Source organism: Crotalus tigris, unplaced genomic scaffold (assembly GCF_016545835.1).
Source record: "Crotalus tigris isolate CLP2741 ecotype Arizona unplaced genomic scaffold, ASM1654583v1 scf7180000023830.6690815, whole genome shotgun sequence".
In the NCBI taxonomy this organism is placed as follows: domain Eukaryota; kingdom Metazoa; phylum Chordata; class Lepidosauria; order Squamata; family Viperidae; genus Crotalus; species Crotalus tigris.
Genome location: NW_024100214.1, coordinates 6,161,441 through 6,182,948, shown reverse-complemented (window position 1 = coordinate 6,182,948; position 21,508 = coordinate 6,161,441). Strand labels below are relative to the sequence as shown.

Here is a 21,508-nt window from a genome sequence, read left to right as displayed (position 1 = left end):
TGCTCGTTGGCCTGGTCATGTAATTATCAATTAGCAATTTGAAAGTTGTTGGTAAGGAAGTAATTGGCCTCTAATTGCCTGGTGCTGCCCCCTTTGTTGGATCTTTTATTATCAAGTAGCTTTTGCCAGATGTTAACCAATCTTCAGTTTCACCTCCTTGCAGTATGCTGTTAAATTGCTTGACATTATTATTATCGTTAGTATTACAACCCATTGTGGCTTGTGTAAGCTGTCAGAAATGAAGTAAGAAGCAAATTTTGACAGCTATCTCACTCTACTTAATTAAGTCTTTTAATTTTTTTTTTTAAAAAGTTGCTCTTCCCAGGTCACAGCTGGATAATCTTCAAGCAGTTACTGAGTGCTTATATGGAGGCATTTGCCCTCTCCTAGCCTGACCCCTCAATCAGATTGAAAATTAAGGAATGATGAAGCTACAGTTTATAAGGTGTAAATAAGCCACTTCTCTTGACATCATTCCTAGGTGATATTTATAGCACCAACAGGGTGAGGATCAAGTGATATTAGCACAGGGCTTTGTGGTTTACTTTCTTCCTAATAATAATCCAAGATTTTACAAACAGATAGAAGAGCTATCAGCGTATATTACAATAATAATGGAAGATTCTAGAATGCTTTTATCATGAAGGGATTTGGTATTTACTATTGGTTGTAAAGGTGTGCTGCCGTTGCTGCTGATAAAAACAAATGGCTTAGCTATCTCTGTACTGGCTTTGTGTGTCTCTCCTCTGGAGAAATCTTTCTCCTTCAGAGTTACAACACTTGATACCCACAGTGATTTGTAGTCCAGGAATATCCAGAATGTGGTTACGAAACCACATCCTGGATATTTGATTTTCAAATTTGGTGAAGTTTTTTTTCACCCCTGCTTCCTTCGTCTGTCTCTTTCCTTCCCTCATTTGTTTCAGTATGTAAGCCTCCTCCTATGATGTATAGCAACAAAGAAGGCTGAATGATTGCATTGAGACAGGAATGTGTGGGAGGAGATGCAGCTATTTCACCCACCACTATCGCTTGATTGCTGGTTTTAAAGCTACAACTATGAATGCCTGATTGCAACCTGGCAACTTCCTTGATAGTGTCAGCCATTGAAGAGGATCTTCTCAAAGAAAAGTGTCAGGGACATCCTGAGAGTCCAACTAGAATTGTAGCTAAAGATTGTTGTTCGTCCATCGATTTTGATGAGGACCTTGACATCTTGTAGATTATGGGCCATCAATGATGTGTCCGTAGGTGGCTGATAAGACCGATGTTAGCACGGAATGTTCTGCCACATACTGAACAAAGAAATGTAGACACTGTTACTTCAGCATTTACAGCTCTGGCTTTGCGGAGTGCTCGCTTCTCTTGTGCCAAGATTGCTCTTCTGTGTTCATATGTCTGGCAACCCTGGCACACCAAGGTGCGTCATGTCAGTCGATCATGCGCCAGAAGTTCCCAAGAGATGGTGTTAATATCCAGGGACTTAAGAGAGGCTTTCAGCGTGTCTTTGTATCGCTTCTTTTGTCCCCCGTGGGATCGTTTTCCTTGGGACAGCTCACCATAGAAGAGCTGTTTAGGGATGCGATGATCTGGCATCCTTACAACATGGCCTGCCCAGCGCATCTGGGCTTTCATCAACAGAGTGTAAATTGATAATAAGCCTGCTCTGGAGAGGACATCTGTGTCTGGTATCTTACCCTGCCACCGGATCCTCAGAATTCTACGAAGGCAAGTCATGTGGAAGTAGTTCAGTTGCCTAAAGAATACAGGGAAGGGAACCCTTAAGTACGAACTTGGAATGCATTCACTGATTTTTCTTCAGTTCCAGGGAGGTGCTTGGTCTTTGGGCCCGGTCCTGTGCGATGGCTTGATGACCATGGACGTTATGCTATGCACTGCCTCCATTTTCAACCTCTGTGCTATCAGCGTGGATCGGTAAGAAACTTTGGTCATTATGGCTTTTAGATGCTAAACTTCACGACTCTTTCAGTTCTAATACATGTAGTAGTAGTAGTAGTAGTAGTAGTAGTAGTAATAATAGTAATAAAAAAGTTGGAAGGGACCTTGGAGGTCATCTAGTCCAACCCCCTGCTCAGGCAGGAAACCATATACCATTTCGGACAAATGGTTGTCCAGTTTCTTCTTAAAAACGTCTTGTGTTGGAGCATTCATTGCTTCTGGAGGCAGGTTGTTCCACTGGTTAATTGTTCTAACTGTACATACATATATACACACACGCACAGTTTTATATATATATATATATATATATATATATATATATATATATATATATATATATATATACACATACATACATATATATATATACATACATACATACACACATACATACATACATACATACATACACACATACATATGTACACACATATTTATTTAATCAGCTTTTTAGCTGCCACAGCCACTGAAGCAACTCTAGGAGGGTTCTTTAGAAGAAACAGAGGAAACATAAGTTTAATGCTGCCAACTATAGGGACTGCGAGCTTCTCATTTGTATCTCATTCAGCATCTATAGTAGGTGTGGATAGATAAGTATCCATTCTGTGAAAATTTACTATGTATTTGTTTTGTACATTCTGGCCTTAAAATCTATAAAAATGCATTGAATTCTCTAATCGACATACATCTTTTTTCCAGTTTTCTTTACAAATGTATAGTTATATATCTAAACATCCATTTCTCTAGCAGATGTATGTGGGATATTGTAAAGTGAATTGTAAAATTCAGAGTTTGCAGACGGAAGAATATCTTTGTTCTAATAATTCATTTTTGTCTATAATATATAATTTAGGTCTGTTGACTGAACATGTAGATAGAACAATGCTCTCCCCTAAAACACCCACTACTTCATCAAGGCAAGCTTTTTGTGGTCTATAAAGCAATATTCTATTCAGGAAAGGCAATTCAGATATGATCAACCCCCTTCTCATTAACAGAAGCTGAAGAACTAATTCTTACAATAATTGCAGTTGGGATTTTCTTATCGGAAAGACCTCAGTGCCTACCAAATAAAGGCAAGAATGATACTGAGAAGCTCTAGGAAACATAGGTGGTTTATTGTTTATGTTGCTTCTGGCTATTTTGTTTTATCCTATCAGCCGTTAGGAACCCCATCAACTCCCCCCCCCCCGTTGTCCAGCTAATCAGAAAAAGCTGTTTCTATTCCAAGAAAATCTGAACATCACTTCTTCTGTAATGTTTTCATGCTGTCACTGTTGAGCAAAGAAGGGGGAAAGTATTTTTTTCTCTATGAACTATGGACAGTAGCTGAAAGAACAGAACATAAGCTGTCTTACCCGTACCAGCCAAAGACCATTGTAGTTATCACTCTCAATGATGGTTGCTTTCAGCCAATTTTCAAAATGGTTTTGAATTAAAACTAAGAAAGCTGCAGAGACAATTCTTTTTTTTCTGTGGCTACCAACCAAGAAACTGCTGATATGTATTGACATTTTAAATGAGGGGGGGGGGATTATCCTGTTCAGATGACTTCCCCAGGCATCTGCCTTTTTGGTTAGACCTGCGCTTTGCCCAAGACAAAAGATAAGTTTAGGGTTAATGGCCTTTGTGTTTTCAAACCTGTAGGGGGAACTCTTTTTTTTTGGTCTCCAAATGCTTGTTATAACACTGTTAATTCACTAAAGCATTGATACCACACAGTCTGTCTTGAGATTGATTTTAACTCACAGACCTGAAATATCTGTCTTAATTTTTGGACTCTGCTGTTTCCTCTGCTTCTTCTACTTTTTATAACCACTTCCCTGATGAAGTGTTCTGGTGAACACAAATATTCATGCCCATTTCAGTGATCTCAGGAAGAAGGACAGAGCTGAGCCTAGTTCAGGGGTAGGCAACCTTGGCTCTTTTATGACTCGTGGACTTCAGCATGGCTGACTCAGGAATTCTGGGAGTTGAAGTCCACGAGTCATAAAAGAGTCAAGGTTGCCTACCCCTGGCCTAGTTAGTCCTTGAATTAGAGAGCTCTAGGAAAGCTGCTGTAGACTAGAAGGTGAAAACATCTTGTCACCCTGTAGATTTTGGAAGATAAAAGCATATCTCAGGAGAAAAAAACATTTCTATTTTATTCCCAAGAAAGCCACAGAGAGACATTATCATTCTTGAAATTATTCAAGAATTGAGCTTGGTTTAAAGGAAACTTTACTTTGGACAACCATATCCGAGTTTCAAAAATCCAAATAAGCTCTAAATGAAATGAAAGTGTTTTCACCTTATTGATATCTATTGATCATTCAGTTGTTTGCATAAAGATAATGAATTCCCTCTCCCCAGCACACACACTATCTTTAATAAAGATATTGCCCCATTTGTGATTCATATACTCATTTGTGGTACAGGGATAAAAGTACTTGGAGCCATGGCAATCAATTCAATCAAAACCTCTTCTGAATGTATTCTTCCACATGCTAAAAATGTCCTGCTCTGGATAGGAACTTGTGCATTTCTCCTGCACTTTATACCACCATCTGCTCCATTGTCCCCAAATTTCACATCTTGAATGTTAACCGTGAAAGAGTGCTGATGACACACACAAATACTTTTAAACAATTTTGCATATATAACAGCCAGTCTGCGTGAAGGAAAAAGAAGAATAAAAATAGGAGCACTGCATTGGACTAGCAGAAAGTTTACTGTGCATTTGAAAGAAATGACTTTACCCTGACTTTTGGGGACTATTGATATTTACAACTTCACCTGGCTGCACAGCAAGGCCTTTCAGCTGATAGCAATATTTGCTGCATTTGATTTGGAAAAATAATCCAAAATACAAGACCATAGACTCTGAATAGAAATTGATATACAAAGCAGGGAAATAAGATAGATATATTTAATGGACAGAAAGAGTTTTCCAGCTCAAATTTTAGGGAATTATCATATGTTTCTTGATTTTTAACCAACAAGTTTTCATCTCACCAGGTCAGATTTTCTTTTATTAGCTCAGAGTTTATAAGTATGGTATTATACCATGTTAAAGCGATTTGACTCATGCAGGTTGAATATATAAAAATATTCAAAAGTTAGGTCCTTTTTTTTCTCTCATCCAAGAAAATGGCAAATACTGGTTCTTTTTTCCTAATTCTGCCTTGTTTAAAAAAAGAGTGGTCATACAGGAATATTTTGATTGACACACTCTGCTGACTTTTATAAAGGCAAATGTAAATGCTAAATAATTAAGGTTGAGACCTATTAAATTAGAACCCATTTTCTTATGGAGAGGCCTAGTTTTTAGAACGTGTTTGTCAATTTAGTTGCAACTGTCTTTTACCAACAGTATGGATTGATTGAAGGGAGAGAAGCAATATCATGGAGCCATTATGAGGAGAATAAATGTTCCATACAACAGGCAAGCATAATTGATAATTGGCAAGGGTAATTGGTAATTGCCAAAGGTAATTGGATGAGCAAAGAACTTGTGCAGGGAAATGATATTTCAGAATGGAGAAATAGGGGTAAAAGAATATTTTGTGTTTGCCTTGTGGTGGCATAGCTAGACAATAATGCTGCATTTCCTAATTAATGAATGGGCACTATGAGAGACAAAATGGGAATTTCAACCCAGTAACACCCGAAACATATATTGCCCAGCTCCATCTTCTAGCTTAGAGTTTGTTTTGCTTTACCATCGTGAAGTAAACTGGTTCCACAAGGAACCCCATGGTGACACCCTGTTTTCTGTCATCCAGGTTCATTGCTGTCTCTGTCCCACTGAACTATAATCGACGACAGATTGACCTGCGTCAGCTGATCCTCCTCTCTACCACTTGGATCTTTGCTTTTGCTGTGGCAGCCCCAATTATCTTTGGCCTCAACAACGTTCCAGACCGGGACCCATCTTTATGTCGTCTGGAGGATCACAATTATATTGTATATTCCTCCATCTGTTCCTTCTTCATTCCTTGTCCTGTCATGCTGGTCCTGTACTGCGGCATATTCCATGGACTTAGGCGCTGGGAAGAGACTCGGAAAGCCAAGCTGAAGAGTAGTATTTATTTGGGCAATAGGCAGGTATATGGCTCAACACCTGTCATTGAGAAAAACCAGGAAGATATCAAGGCAGGGGAACTCAGCCCCTATGCCTGCTCTGATTGCACTTTACCCAGGGATTACAGTGGCATTCAAACTATGTCCTATCCACACATCAAATATGCACCAAATGGAGAACTCGGTAGGAAGCCAGCCAAAATCAATGGCAGGGAAAGGAAGGCCATGAAGGTGCTTCCAGTCGTGGTTGGTGAGTATAAAACATTAAATGTTTTCAGGGTCATAAACCATCAAGACAGCTCAATTCCAGATCATGATGGCTGTAAAAACTGGGTATTAAAAAATTAGGATACAGCCATGCACAGAGACATTCGCCATAACTGATAAGTACAGCATGACACAGAAACTGCCTCTTTTTTGTTCCTCATTTGGTATCTCTTAATTGCACTTTAGTGGCTGATTAGAGAGATACTCCAAAAGGATGAAATGAATGTTGCACACCTGATCATCCTTGGAAGACTGAGTCTTCTAAAACTCCCTTCATAGTATACGTGTGTGTTTGTACACATAGATACACATTCCTCAACTCTGAACAGTTGGACTTGGGTTCCAAGACACTTTATCTTTAACAGATGTGTGGCAGGCAGAATCTAAACAATTAAATCCTATTCCACTATCAATTCCCACATTGAGATATTTATTGTACTTTTGCTACAGCTTCATAATGGTTTGGAGAGATTGAAGAGTGAAAATGATACCGTACAAAGATTCTGTGTTTAGTAGGAAAAAATCCAACAAAATGTCCTTTTTTTTTTTAGGAGACCTATAGATTGAGGCAACAATGTTCTTCAGAATGGGAGTCGGAAGAATTGTTCAGCAGCCTGATGGTGTGAGGCTATTGACTGCAATAGCCTCACCCTACCAGGCTGCCAAATAATTCTTGCAACCACTATATTATCATGGATTGAATTATATATTCGTGGAAATGGATCTTCTGAGATATATCGTTCATGCATCAGAGCAACTGCAAAGGATAGCAGTAGACAAACATGAGGGAATATAAAAACAACAAATAGGGACCTTCAGATGACAGTTCAGATTTTGTTCAGTCCCAGTTTTTGTGCAGTTGGTTGGCTATTGTGAGAAATGATTGCTGGACTAGATAGGCCAGGGGTCTGATCCAGTAGGTCATTGCTTATGTTCCTATGAATCAAAAGTTGAAACTTCACCCTTGCAGTAGTTCTGACTGGAGATGAGTATTGCAGCATTCATGTTCTTGAAAAACAGAAATGAAGCTAGCTCATAAAAGATACCCTGGCAGTTAACATTTTTTGCCCTGACAGTGTCAAATCCAGGATAGGCCCTCAAGCCACAGACTTTTTTCTTTAGGCACAAAAATATCCACCCATAGTTGCTCAGACATCTCAATTCAGATAAGCAATTTTTTCCCACCCGGGCCAGTTGATCTGATTAGTTAATCAGTCCTTCCTTGATTTATTGATCTTTTGAGGATAATCTGAAAAGACAGCAGGATTTTTTTCATCAAATAACTGTTTCAGACATGCGCTGAACTCCATGCATGATTCATGCCCTCTGGAATCTATCCAGATTTCCGCTTCAGGTTTTGGCATACTGTTCTCTGGGCGGGAGATAAATCGGGGATCTCAATCCTGTATATATACTATTGTGCTTATGAATTGATTGTGCCATTCAAACTATACAGAGATTTCAAGCTGCATTCAAGAGTAGCAGAACAGCTGGGCTTTTTATTTGCTAAGAATGGGCAAAGAAGAAAACAATATGAACTTCAGATCCTCTCTCTCTTTTTTAAAATAAAAGTACAGAACAACGATTCATGTTAATTTTGACATTTGTGTAGCTGTCCTTGTGCTGTAATACCTTATTCTAAACATGTTCCAAATTTCTGTAGGTGCAGCATAGGCACCAGGAAATAGATTCCACTCATATCAGTAGGATCTGCAACATCTTAAAATCTACCTAGAGAATTTTATTTTTCCTCTATTTTTGTTTCTTTACATTGCTTGAATTGCCAAATCCTCCTTATATCAGACTATCCACAGAAGAGCAGTCTGATCCAGTGATTGAACAAAAGTTTAGGATTCCCTTTGACATTCGGTAAAGGAGCACATAGAGTATCTGGACAACCAACAGATAGTGGATTACCATTTTGACAACACAAATAGTTTCTAGTTTTCTTTCTATTGCAATCTATAGTATTCTGGATTTATGCAGCCACATTCAGTTCAACAAAAGGGAAGAGTTGTGAATGGCAAAGGGCATCTGCTGCATATGAAAATGCCATTTTAATTTTGGCACTTTGGCGATGGAGCTTCTTACAAAAATTTGCTTTCCTCAGTCAGAAAGCAGGCTAGGTTTTGCAGATCTGGAAATGTGATGCCGAAAGAGGAAGGACAGATAAGAAATGTTCCAAGAAGTAGATGCTCTTGCTCTTTTCTTCCTTGCTTGACACTCAGGTCTGTGAATAGAGCTGCCTCTGTGGTGGCTCACTCACTGCACAACCTTTCCATTGTAACATAAGCCATTTGTGGGTGTGAATCGGAGCACATCCAGCCTGTCTGCATTTTAATGAAAGTTAGATGACATATTAACCACTTTACAGCTGAATATTAGCAACATTAAAGATCTCCAGCTCCTTACAGTCATTTCCATACCAGAGCCTCCCTTTGGAAGAATCACATTTGAAAAACGCTCTACTGTCTTCCCTGGATATGCTTGCAGCAATCCAGATACAAAAGCGAAAGATATTCAGAGTCCACATGGGTGAATATAGGTGTTGAAGGTAGGAAAGTGGAAAATGCATTATATTGCAAAAACTACGACATACATAGTATGTAAGAGTGGACTGGGTGTGGGTGTTGTCAGTATGCCTTAATCCCCGGTAGCCTATGTACACATACTCAGGTTGCCAGTTTATACACACGTTGCATTCTTGGTAATTCTGCAAAGAAGCAACCATGTGATCACAGGAAAATATATGTTAGATTTAAAAAAGCTCTGAGAAGTGCAACATGTGTCCATGCAGACTGCAAATCACCTTTTCCCCTTTGACTCAATATTACTGCAAAATATTATGATTTCAGATGTTTATGTTGAGAACTGGCTCTACATCTTCCCTGAATCAGCAACACAGTAATTCCCCACCCATCCAGCTACAGAGACCGATTAAAAAGAGAAATACCATGAAAACCAACATTTCATCTAAGGCCAAATCCTCCATGCATATACCCATTTATTCCTTTTAAAAATAATTTTTAAGTTGACACCAAACAGCCCCAAAGATCATTGTGTCCTTTCTCCAGCAAGAAAAGAGGATCCACATCTAATTAAACAAGATAGCTGAAGAATAAAACAAATGAGTTTTAAGCAGTGCTCTGCTGAGCTCTGTATAAATTGAGGGATGTGCTTGCTACTGCAGATTTCAAAATGATTTGTGCTATTTCCTACAAAGTGCTCTCAATGCAAGAGCCTCCAGCTGCTTTGCAACATCCTGCCAGGAAGAAAAGTCAATTTTCCAATGAGGCTAGGTTCTTCCTTTGCTACCTTCTGGGCATGCCTTGTAGCAGCTACAGCAATGGTTCTCAACATTTGTGTGACGGCGACCCCCGTCACACAAACATTCTGCGCATGCACAGCGCGCATGCGCGGCGGCGGCCCCATGCGCGGTGCGCATGCACGGTGCTGCCCCCTGAGGGGGGGGAAATGGCGGATCGCCTTCTTTGGCGACCCCCGAAAAATGGTCGATCGACCCCAAATGGGGTCGCGACCCATAGGTTGAGAACCGCTGAGCTACAGGAAGACAACCTGCCAGTGTTTCATGAATGCTCAAGAACCGAGATTTCCCTGAGATCTCACACAGACCTAGGACTTCCACTTGGACTGCATGTGAATTTGTTGAATAACAGGGGAGTTAACTGCTGATTTGGGTTATTCTTAGGGACTTTGAAAATTAGAACAAAGACAATATTTTTCTTCAGAGATAAAATGCCCACTGAAGACTGAGCATGCTCTGAAAGTGAAGCAAAGATTGAACAGACAATATGATAAAGAGCAAGGAAGAGCTATTGAGAGTGGAAAGAATAACAGAGTAACAGAAAAATCAAATAATAGAGCTGGAAGGGACCTTGAAATCCTTCTAGTCCAACCCCCTGCTCAGGCAGGAAACTCTATACCATTTCAGACAAATGGTTTTCCAATCTCTTCTTAAAAACCTCCAGTGTTGGAGCACGCACAGCTTCTGGAGACAAGAACTTCCATTGATCGTTTGTTCTGTCAGGAAATTTCTCTTTAATTCTAGGTTGGTTCTCTCCTTGATTTAATTTCCATCCATTGTTTCTTGTCCTGCCTTCAAGTGCTTTGGAGAATAGGCTGACCCCCTCTCCTTTGTGGAAGCCTCTTAGATATTGGAACACTGCTATCATGTCACCTAGGAAAGGTCAGACCTAAAATCAAAATTGACACATGGTGATTCTTCCAAGCTGTGTTCTTTTTTTGGGTTTCAGGCCCTGTAGACAAAATCTTGCCAGATTGAGGACTCTGCATCTACAATTTACTCTGTAAACCAGTGGTTCTCAACCTTTTTAATGCCGCGACCCCCAACCGGTTGTTAGTCGAGGACTACTCAACCGGTCGTAAGTCGAGGACTACTCAACTGGTGCAGCACCGTTTGCAGAATGGCACTTTTGGCGGGCTCAGCAAGGCAGAGACAGCCTAGACAATTCCTATTGGCTTTTGAAAGCCAATAGAATTAGACTCTATTCAAGAGAGTCTATTCTATTGGCTTTCAAAAGCCAATAGAATAAAAGGGAGTAGCACAGCTAAGGAAAAGGGGGGAAAATGGCGGACTGCGTTGTTTGGCGACCCCCGTGAAATGGTCGTTCGACCCCAAATGGGGTCCCGACCCACAGGTTGAGGACCACTGCTGTAAACTATTAGGGAGGCGCTGTCTTCACCCTCTTTCTCTCATACATAACATCCAGACTGAGTTGTCTCTTACCCCTCTGGAATGCACTTCCTCCCTCCTGGGAATCTGCCTCTTTATTACATTCCATCACAGGAAGAGGCTCATAGATAACAGAGACCCATAAATACATTTTCTACCCAGTCCCTTGCCAGCCAACACCCACCTGCTTACTCACTTCTGCTGGATAAGAGGTAACTTTATTCCCTCCCTATTGTGAGGCCTCTCTGCTTCTCATTTAATGACATTGTGTTTAGCCTGACCCACCTGTTGGAATATGTTGACTCTTTTGGTTTTAATCCCTGAAGTCCCCCTCGCAATTAGCAAAATATAGTGAAGTCAAGAGTACTCTCTAGGTATATTCTGCATTTTGGGGTCCCATAAATTGTTTCTTATAGCCCAGTTTGACAAGATGCTTTTGCATTGCAGAAAACCCTGACCAACAACCTTGTGTGCCTAGTTTCAGCTTTTACAGAAAGATCTTTTTTCTACAATTCCAGCGAGGTAAATGCAGGTGCTACTGGGGCCTGCAGAGACAGCGTTTACACACCATCTGCACTGTATCTTCCTGACCCCAAGATCCCTAAGGAGCCAGTGCTTCAATTAATATCTTAATGGATATGCAAGTATCCATTTGTTTACAAAAATAAATAAATATGCATTCCAAGAGACCTTGAGTTTATATACAAACTGGTGTAGGGCTGTGTCTGCTGCTGTTTCATTCAACCAGTGCTAGGTACATTTAAACCAGACGCAGCAAGAATGGGGAAATTAAATAGATTTCAGCATTCTCAAATGCAAAGAATTTAGGCAGATCAGAAATGGCAACCTCACATTATTAAAAGGTAACCTCGGATTTTTTTTCCTTCCTCATATTTTAAAAACCGATATGCCACTGTTCAAAACTGACATGTTTACCTTTGAGAAAATAAGACATATGCAGGGAAGAACTGGCTAATTTTTTCCCCCTCTCTCTTTTTCAAAGGTGCTTTCCTTTTCTGTTGGACTCCTTTCTTTGTGGTGCACATAACCAGAGCTCTCTGTGAGTCCTGTGTCATTTCTGGCCAAGTAATCAGCATTGTCACATGGCTGGGTTATGTCAACAGTGCCCTCAACCCTATCATCTATACAATCTTCAACACTGAGTTTAGGAACTACTTCCGCAAAGTTTTGCACATCTTCTGCTAACTCTGCTGGATTCTTTGTCTAGAACTGAACCCAGAAGAAAGGAGAGTATATTGCACGGGACAAAGAGCCAGACCAATTATTGTCTTTGTATAGTTTAATAAAGCTTTATTTCTTATTATATGCTTGTGTGTGTCAATTTTTTCACTTGATAAAGATACTACTTTCTAGAGAACAGTTCCTTCATATTTGGTGAGAATGCAAAAATGGCCTGAAACCGATGCATTATATTTGTGAGACTTCATGATAATATTCTAAGTTGACTGAGAAAAATACCCCATTTGGGTTTGCCATCTGTCCTCCATTCAAGCAGAACATTTATTCAGAGAAGCATTTGTGATGGTTGTCCCACAATGACAGCATCTTTTCCCCCAAAGAATTGTAGAAGTATCTTTTGAGTGATGCTGTAAGAATTTATACATGTTTTGATGGTTCTGGTAATCTAGGGATATTTTTCCTCACTTGTAAAAATAATTAACCATCAGAAGGTATTTAATGCCTAGAATCTTTTGCCAAGGAGGTGATGGGTTAGGAACTGAGAAAACAGACATAGGTCTGAAAAAACAACTATGCTCATTATAAGTATAATGGTTTGTGCATTTCGCTAGCTTAGAGAGTGCTGGTCAATGTCAAAGGCATGGATAAGATGCATAATCAGTTTGATCAAGCTAGGTGTGCCATGGGATCAGAAAAACATTACGAGGATAATTTACATGACAATAGCATGGCAAATATATGCCTATATTTGCTCATCCTCTAGTCCTGATCATATACAAGCATTAATAGTCCTATTGTATTGAAAATAGTTGCTGATCTGGGAGAGGATTTAATTTCCCCCTCCCCTTTGAAAATTCTCCAAAGTTATAGCAACACTTCAGTCGAATTTCCTGATCCACCAAATTCTGGCCCACTGGACATACATTTGCTATTCTTATGTGGACCCTTCTCTTCAGGAAAGAGATTCAGGAAAGTTTTTAAAAAATCCTTTGGATTTTTTTTTTATTTTTTTTTTTTGTATGCCCAAACTCCCACAGTACAAATTTTAACCTTATGAAAATTCTGAAAACATAACAATATATTTAGGCAATTGTGCATGCTTTAATAAGAAATCCCTCTTATAAAAATCTAATCTAAATATCTAGATATAAAAAAGAATATCTGGGAATTAAGGACAAAAAAAACCCCCAAAACAAGAATAAAGGCATCAGTCCCACACAGAACATAAAATGAATATACTGTAATTAATGTGGTACCCGTTTGAGTAGACTCTTAGCTTTGAGAATATATGCAGGATTCCTTTCCTACAGGAATGATTTGAGAGAGAGCAGACTGGTCTCTTGCTTAGATGTTAATAGTATTCCGTTTTGTTTCTCTTTATTTTGAGAGCAATAGAAATGGAAATAGGTGAACATGAACCTCTTAGGAGAGGTTGACCAGATTGCGGTGATGTATCATCTCCATTTTTCAATATAGCTAGTAAATCAAAGCATTAGCAAGTAGCTGAAATCACTTTAGTGTCCCTGCAGTTAAATACTAAAGAAATTGAAGAAGCTACAATGTGTAAAGACCTTATAGCTATGTTTATGGAAGGAAAAGAAAATACAGACTCACGTCTCTTATCTTCCCAACATGGGACCATCATACCAGATACTTTTGGGGGCGTATTGAGATATCAATATATGGAGTTGGTCACCCTCTAGTCTGATAGGGATTAGATGAGCAGCATGGGGGGGGGTGGCAATTCTGCTACTGTACATACAGTGGCTTTTTTGGTGCTCTTGATTGATGAGGGCAAACAAATACAGTATAAAGTCCTTCCTCCAAATGTCATTCATCTTCCCTTTACAATGTCTTGCCAAAAGCAGATTTAGGAACAACTAAAAATATGTATTTGTTACATTTAGAAATTCCATCATGAACGCCCCTACGACATTTACCAACATTGCACTGAAACAAGTCTTTTACCTCAGTTTGAATGTTTGCCTAGATAGCTGTTTAGAGCTATTTTATTTAGCTGTATTGTTGCTTAGATCTAATATATATACACATGATTGATTTATAAACACATTTCTGTGACTAGCCAGATATATCAATATCTCTAAAGTTGTGTTTCTTCTACTTTGCCTAAAACTAGTACTTTAAAAAAAAATCTATTGTGATTTTAACGCTCAAAAAGTGCTATTTTCAAAATTAGTTTTCTTGCTAGGATGTAAGATTCTCTCTCCTCAAGTGAGGAAATACACAGTTGCACCTTTGCTTTTATTTTTGGCAGAACAAACAGAAAGCTGTAAATGTGATGCATAAATGTTTAATGATCTGATCACTGAGTTCCACTGAGTTCTCAAAAGATGTCTATTTTTTTCATCTGTATACTCAGAAGTGTGAAAATCAAAATTATAAGAGAACAGCCATATCCTTCTTCCAACAGCAGAAAAGGTGCCTTGGGGGATCTATTTCCTCTTTGATTACATGTCCCCCAAATAAATCCTAGAAAACTGATGACCCCCTGGAACAAAAAATGAGATATAAGATGAAAAAGAAAAGAAAAAAGATTTGTATGTTATTGGATGGAAACTACTGTTTTGATTCCATCGATTTACCATATCTGATGTTTTTAATTGCTAAGGGTTATCAAGCTAATGTCAACTCTTAGCAACCACACAGACTCTCCCAGATTATTCCCAGCCCGACTCTTCAGATCTGCCAACTGTGGCCCATCACCATAGTAATCAAATACATTCAACTTATTGGTCATTCTCTTTTTTGTTCCACCTATCCCAACATTATGGATTTTTCAAGACAGCTGGCTCTTTACATGTCTCACATAATATGATAATTTGAGCCTGTGATCATATTGAGTGAGAACTCTGGATTAATTTGTTCTATCATCCATTTATTTGTTTACTTGAATATCTACAATACCACTGTTCAAAAGTTTCAATACTTTTTCTGTGGTACTTCTGATTTACAATATACTACAGTGTGTATACCTATGTATTCTTGCAATCAGCTGTGATTTAATAACATCTCCTCAGTGGTATGTGACTGACAAATAAGTATAATTGTTGCTGTTTCAGTCTCCAATACGACAAATTCTACCATTTCTCTGGAACAACAAGCAATTCAGTAATGTTAAAATTGCTATTTGTGCTACTCTGTATTGTAGTAGATTTTTGAGAAAGTCTAGTAGAATAATAAGATTGTAGTTTGAAGTCTACAGGGTTCAGGAGCATGGACCATTAGTGTAATTATTTAAAATAGATTTCCCCAACCTTTTCAGCTTTGCGGACCAGCAAGGAGAGAGGGAATGGTTTCTTGCAAGTGTGAGCAGCAGGCAAGTGTGCACATGTGCGTGTTAAGCTCCATTTCCATGAGTGGCAAGCGTGTCAGCTGCTCGTGCAATTGAAGCACGTGCACATGCTCGCCCGCTGTTTGCCAAAGTGGAGATGCGCGTGTGTGCTTGCCTGCCACTTCTGTGGCCTGGTTCTGAACAGCACAAGGCCCTGAGATGGGGCGCAGCCCGGGAGTTGGGGACCCCCAGTTTAATAGCTAGTAACAGCAGCTATGTGATCTGGGTTGATCTTGAAAAAACAAAGCAGGGTCATGCTACTTAGGAGACCACAACAAAATCTGAGGTGAGAAAGGGATCTAAAAAATACTGAAAGAAGGAAAGGACCAAACACTTCTGTATGTTTACAATTAAGATCATATGAGTATGTCCCTATAGTTTTCAAATGTTGAATTCAACAAGGGAGATTTCACTTTTGAATTTTCCTACAAGACCTTCAAATCTAACTACTGAATAATTATTCTCTGTAAGTATTCAAATGTTCCACATTTATCAGTGTAACAATTACAAAAGATTCATGATATTTCCAGCACAGTGGGCACTATAAAGGCTTTTTATCGTATTGGAGAACTTTTACAGAAAACTCCCAAATAACACAACAAAAAAATCATTAATCATTAATAGAATCAGATTCCATCTATGTTTTAGGTAAGATTTAATTGTCATTAGGAAACTAAATTTACTGAAAAGTAGAACTGCTTCATATTTGAACAAGAATCACAAAGACCTTTTGCTGTTACAATCTTTATTGAAACCTCATCAGAGGAATCTTAAAAGGACACAGACCCAAAAGCTGCTTTAAATAACATTTTCAAAATACTTCAAAGAATCCCCATAATCCATTTGTTTTACAGCAGCTTTGTAGAAAAGCTTGTAAAGATCCATCAACTTCCAAAGTTCCCTTAAATTAACAACAGAGCTCTTTGATGCTCTTATGCCCATAAGGTTTAATTTTTTGCTTGGTTAGAGAAAATTCATATGTTGGCCAGCAACATTCAAGTAATACTATGCCTTCACCATCTCGGTGAAGGATTTTATTTATGCGTCACTTTGTTTTGTTTTATTTATCACAGAACTTCACATAAGAATTTCTGGTCCAGCCAGTCTGCTGCACCACGCAATCCATAAAATTGGAAGAAAGAAGGTTTTAGACAATAACTTTTTCAATCACATTATCTGTATCATGATCATCTTCTGTCTGAACAGTTACTGCAGCTGACTGCCCACACATATGCTGATGGTCTTTCCAATCCTGAAAATGAGCACAAAAAAAGAGACAGACTGTGAACTGGAAGCAATTATTGAGTGAAGTAAAAGTACAGCAACATAACAGCAGGGGCAGGGAATGCTACTGTTACATAATGATATGTGGGAATGACCTTGGGAGACAGGGCAATATGATGCAGCCAAGAAATCAGGCAGCCAGCAGCAGGAATGTGGGTGGGGCAAGAGGCTCAGAAACCCCCCCCCCTAGTTTTTGGGAAGCTCTGAGGGGGGAAGAGAAGTATTTTCAGACTTGCAAAATTCTGTTAATGTAACCTTTCAATATAGTAGAATTAGCTCATTTGGTCATATTTCCTGTCTTATCAGAAATGCCTCATGTTGAAATGGGCGGCAAATAAATTTAATAAATAAATAAATAAAATTGGGTGAAGTGGCCTACCCTTGGAGTATCTCGGTTGGTTCCGTTATGGAGCTCCTAACAGTTGTAAGAGTTGGGCATCATTTTACTTGGTATCTATGCTTTATATGTTACCCTTTTAAGTTTATTTCTTTGAGTTTATAATAAAACTTAAAATTGCTCATTGTCTCTGGATCCAAAAGAATCGATTGCTTGGGCATCTAATCACCGCTCTGCCACTAAACAGATCCATGTTTCTAAAAGTGTTTTGCTTTCATACCAAAAGGTGAAAACCAAAAAGAATAAAAACAAGAGAAACTTCTTCCTCCATCCTATTTTTTAGAAGGAAAATAGTCCTTTTTTCTTGATTTAGTCTAGGGATACAAGGTCTGGTCTACAAACCCAAACAACTACTACATGGGATCAGAAATTGGGGTTTTCTTTGCTACAGAGCTGGATTTTTGCATCTCTAACCTAGTACTCCTACGGTAATATAATCATTGTTGGTTGCTCAAAAGTACTAGATCATACATGGGCACTTGCTTCTTCAGCTCTGCAGGACAACTGTATTCATAAGAGGTGTGATACCTTCCGCTGACAGAACGTTGAGCAGTAATTGACTTTATGGCAACCGGTGCATTCATTCATTGCCTCCCGGCCACAGTTTACACAGGATTGCTGTGAGATTGTAGGCAAAGAATACAAGTCAAATGGAAGTAAAAGGAGGTTGCACATGAAGTATAAAAAAAAGTAGTCATACATTATTTCTGCCACCCATGTACCGGTACAATTCCTCTTAATACAGAAACTGGGTACTCTTCATAATTAAAATAAGTTCTCTAACTTCTTTTAAGAACCAAAGACAACCCATATTTATACTGATGAAGTAAAAAAAAAATCATGTCTTTATCAGACTCTGGAAAGTATCTATTTGTCTCTGACTATAATGGTTGCAGCAAACTGAGAAGACAGGACAACTTGCAAGTGAACAGAAAGTTCTGAAAAGCAAAAATACTATGTTACCGTCATCTAGTGCAGATCCCTCACACACATGCATTTGCAATTACTAGGAACTTTTGAGTGCCACTAATCTACTTTGTAAAAAGATTTTTTTTCAATTGTAATTTTATTAAAAATTGCAATTACAATGATAAATAAAAAAATAAAAAAATGAAAAAAAAATAAAAATTGAAGGTGCAGAAAAGAAAAATAGAAAAAAATAAGAATATACTAAGAAAAAAAAGAAATATATAATGAAATTACTTCCCCCTCCTTCACAACAAGTATAAACAATTTAAGTAACATCATCTTTGCTTAAAATACAATAAATAATCTCTTCTTCCCATTGCCCATTTTTTCTTTATAAACAAATCCTTAAAGTATCATCTGCTTTTAGCAAAGCCATCTTCAGTTTGCCTTTTCTTCCCTGGAAGTCCCAAGAATTGAGATGCACAGTGCAAAGTTCTTACTGCTATACCATAAAAAAAAAAAGACCATCCTTATCCAAATGGACAGGAATTTAAAAATTTAAAAAGGTCATAATTATCTTATATAAATAAAAATGTAAATGTTCGTTTGTTCAAAATCTTAAATCTCCAAAAGTTCTTCACCGATTGCTTTGAAATTTTGACACAACGTTGCATTCAAATACACGTGTGTTTTTATATACCTATATTATATAGATGTCACACCTGTGACAGGCAAAAACATGCCTTTTTGAAAAACAGTGCCATCTGTTGGACGTAAAAGCAACACACACTACAATTTCAGACAATTTCTATATCTGCACAGACAATGGAACACCAAAAAATATTGTATATCCACAAGCATTGTGAAATTAAACATATTACAAATGTGTGCTTTCTCTTTTCTTTCTTTTTCAGTTAACCAGACTGAGCCACAGCAACGCGTGGCCAGGAACAGCTAGTACAGTGATGGCGAACCTTTCAGAGACTGAGTGCCTAAAAACTGGCCCTGCCCTCGCTCCATCCTCCTGCCTGCCCCGGCTCTGCCCCCCATCCCCCGCCCCGCTTGCCCACAGGACCACTCACTGTCTCCAGGGCCCGCCGCAGATCACCCAGGCAGCCCAGCAGCACTATGGTGGCCACACCCTCTGCCCGTGCTCTGCAGCATCAACTGCATAATGGGGTGTGAGGGCAGAGTCTTGTCTACGCTACCTGGCTGCCATGTCCTTGGCTGTGCTGCTCCGTGTGGGCCACACTCAAGGGCAAGTCTCCTTCAGGGGGGCAGCTGGAGAGGAGGGGGTCACGGTGGGAGGCAACGCTGAGGCAACAGCACATGTGCCCACAGAGAGGGCTCCGAGTGCCACCTCTGGCACCCGTGCCATAGGTTCGCCACCACTGAGCTAGTATATAATAAACATGCAGCTGGAAAAAAAATACGATGCTGCAATTGAATATGAATATTAGTACTTCTTGATTTGCACTGGGGCAGGACCAAGAGTCTTCAAAAGAGTAGTCAGCTTGGCATTTCTCAGTAGTTTTATGGTTAAAACATGCTAGCAGCAGAGATGTATCAAAGTCTAATGATTCTGAATTGTTAATAACAGAATGTGGAATGGTGGGTAGGGAATAAAATATGGAACAACACGAAGTTAAGGAACTGGCCTCAAGATAAGCCAGACCTTTTTAAGTTTACGTGATTAATACCATCAGCTCTTATATTCAGACCACAGGTTTTAATGCAATAGGAAACCTCAGGTCATTTGGAAAAATATTTTGTTTTGTATTTCTAACCTGTCTGCTCAAACAACTCATTCCAAACAGAAGAGGAGGGCATGGAAGATGGATTTACAGCTCAATTAGCTTGCAATTCATATCATTACTTAGGCATGATTGGTGTCTCTGTACAAGGTGAATACAGGAAGGAATTGTGAATAAATTGCCCTGCTGCAAAAGCATTAGCCGAGGCCATATATAATGCAGAAAGGTGTACGTGGTCTCAGGCTCAACTGTTTCACAGTAATTAACACCTAATTTGTTTGCACCTTCTGCCAATAAATTCTCTGCAAACTGAAGTACAACAAATGTCACAGATTTCTCTCATTTCAGCCGCTGTATGCAAAGCCGAGTCTAGGGGATGTAACCCAATGAGAACTTGTCATGACACTCATAAAGAGCTCGGTAAATGGAGAAAGACAAAAGGCCTAGTAAAAAGGGAGGACCAAAATAGCTGTGAAGCAGGAGACCTGAATAACTCTTCCTCCAAGGAATTTACTTGAATACTTGGGGGGGGGGGAAACATTCTGATTTTTCTCCATGCAGCTAATAGTAGACAAGTTTCAAGGAAGATTATGTAAACATGGTTGCTCATCCATCTGGATGGGCAGACACAACTGGGGGGAGGAGTCTTGCAAGTAAGCTGGCCCCATGATATGGAGAGCGTTATAGGTAGCCACCAGCACAATGTATCAAACTCAGAAGCACACTGGTAACCACTGCAGCTCATGGAGCAAAGAAGTAAAATGTATAGATTGAAAGGCATTCATAACAGTCTGTGCTGCTACATTTTGTACCAACTGCAATCTGCTCCCACTAAACTATTGGGGTATCACTTTCTCTTATTCGTAAAGGCAATTTAGGGCACTGCCTACTCCCAGGTTCCCCCCTCCCAAAAGCACCAGATGGTAAAAAAAGATCACCCTCTACTAATTCACTAGACACTATGAAAAAACAACCCATACACTCCCATCTACCATCTATTAATGTAACAACCACAAGGACAGATCAGAAGCACACAATAATGGATGCCATGTTGGCCTCTTCCAAGACTTGGGGTTAAAGGAAGGTGACAAAATGAATGCCAACCCCTTATGGGAGTTAAGTCGCTGTCTCAGGAACCAGCCTAGACACAGCAGCATTAGCCTGCTCAAGCTTATGCCGCCATTAGACTGCTGCCACTGAAAAACCGCCATTTAGCATCAAAACAACATGGAAATAGCTTGATAGTCCTTAGATACCATTCAGATTCAATCTTCGGGCTTACCTTAATAATAATTTCAGTTTTTCCATCAACATCTTCTGTATGCTGAAATAACTGATTCTGATACTGCAAAAATTGAAAGACATCATAAATTACTTTTTACAAGTACCTCATGTTGTTCTTGGAAGTATAGTTGCAAGAAACAGTTTGTAACTTGGAAATAGGGCTGTGTGGAGTGCTTGTATCATAAACATGAGTGAGGACTTATTTAAGTAATATTAAAGAGTGTACACCTTTAAAGACACATCAAATTTTATATTCCATGTACTAAATTATACACTATCGTTTATCTTTCAACTAGGAAAGAAATGTTTAGGTTTGAGATAAAAGA

The 21,508-nt window shown here is 39.1% G+C and overlaps 2 protein-coding genes across 4 annotated transcripts in view; one reads left to right on the top strand and one right to left on the bottom strand.

The window, feature by feature from the left end:
- Window positions 1-12,326, top strand: part of DRD4 (dopamine receptor D4) — a 35,566-nt gene extending 23,240 nt beyond the window's left edge. The window contains exons 2-4 of the mRNA XM_039322116.1: window positions 1,823-1,935; window positions 5,724-6,271; window positions 12,006-12,326. Coding sequence (XP_039178050.1) covers window positions 1,823-1,935; window positions 5,724-6,271; window positions 12,006-12,208 — 864 coding nt within the window. The 3' untranslated portion in view covers window positions 12,209-12,326. The remainder of the gene's footprint in view (window positions 1-1,822; window positions 1,936-5,723; window positions 6,272-12,005) is intronic.
- A 3,760-nt stretch (window positions 12,327-16,086) lies between these two features.
- Window positions 16,087-21,508, bottom strand: part of DEAF1 (DEAF1 transcription factor) — a 32,768-nt gene continuing 27,346 nt past the window's right edge. For 2 of the 3 annotated variants that reach the window (XM_039322034.1, XM_039322036.1), the window contains 3 exons: window positions 21,181-21,243; window positions 17,764-17,853; window positions 16,087-16,806 (listed from right to left, as the gene is read on the bottom strand). In XM_039322034.1, the coding sequence (XP_039177968.1) occupies window positions 16,702-16,806; window positions 17,764-17,853; window positions 21,181-21,243 (258 nt within the window). In that variant the 3' untranslated portion in view covers window positions 16,087-16,701. Of the gene's footprint in view, window positions 16,807-17,706; window positions 17,854-21,180; window positions 21,244-21,508 lie in introns of all 3 variants that reach the window. The other variant, XM_039322035.1, reaches the window with a different exon arrangement.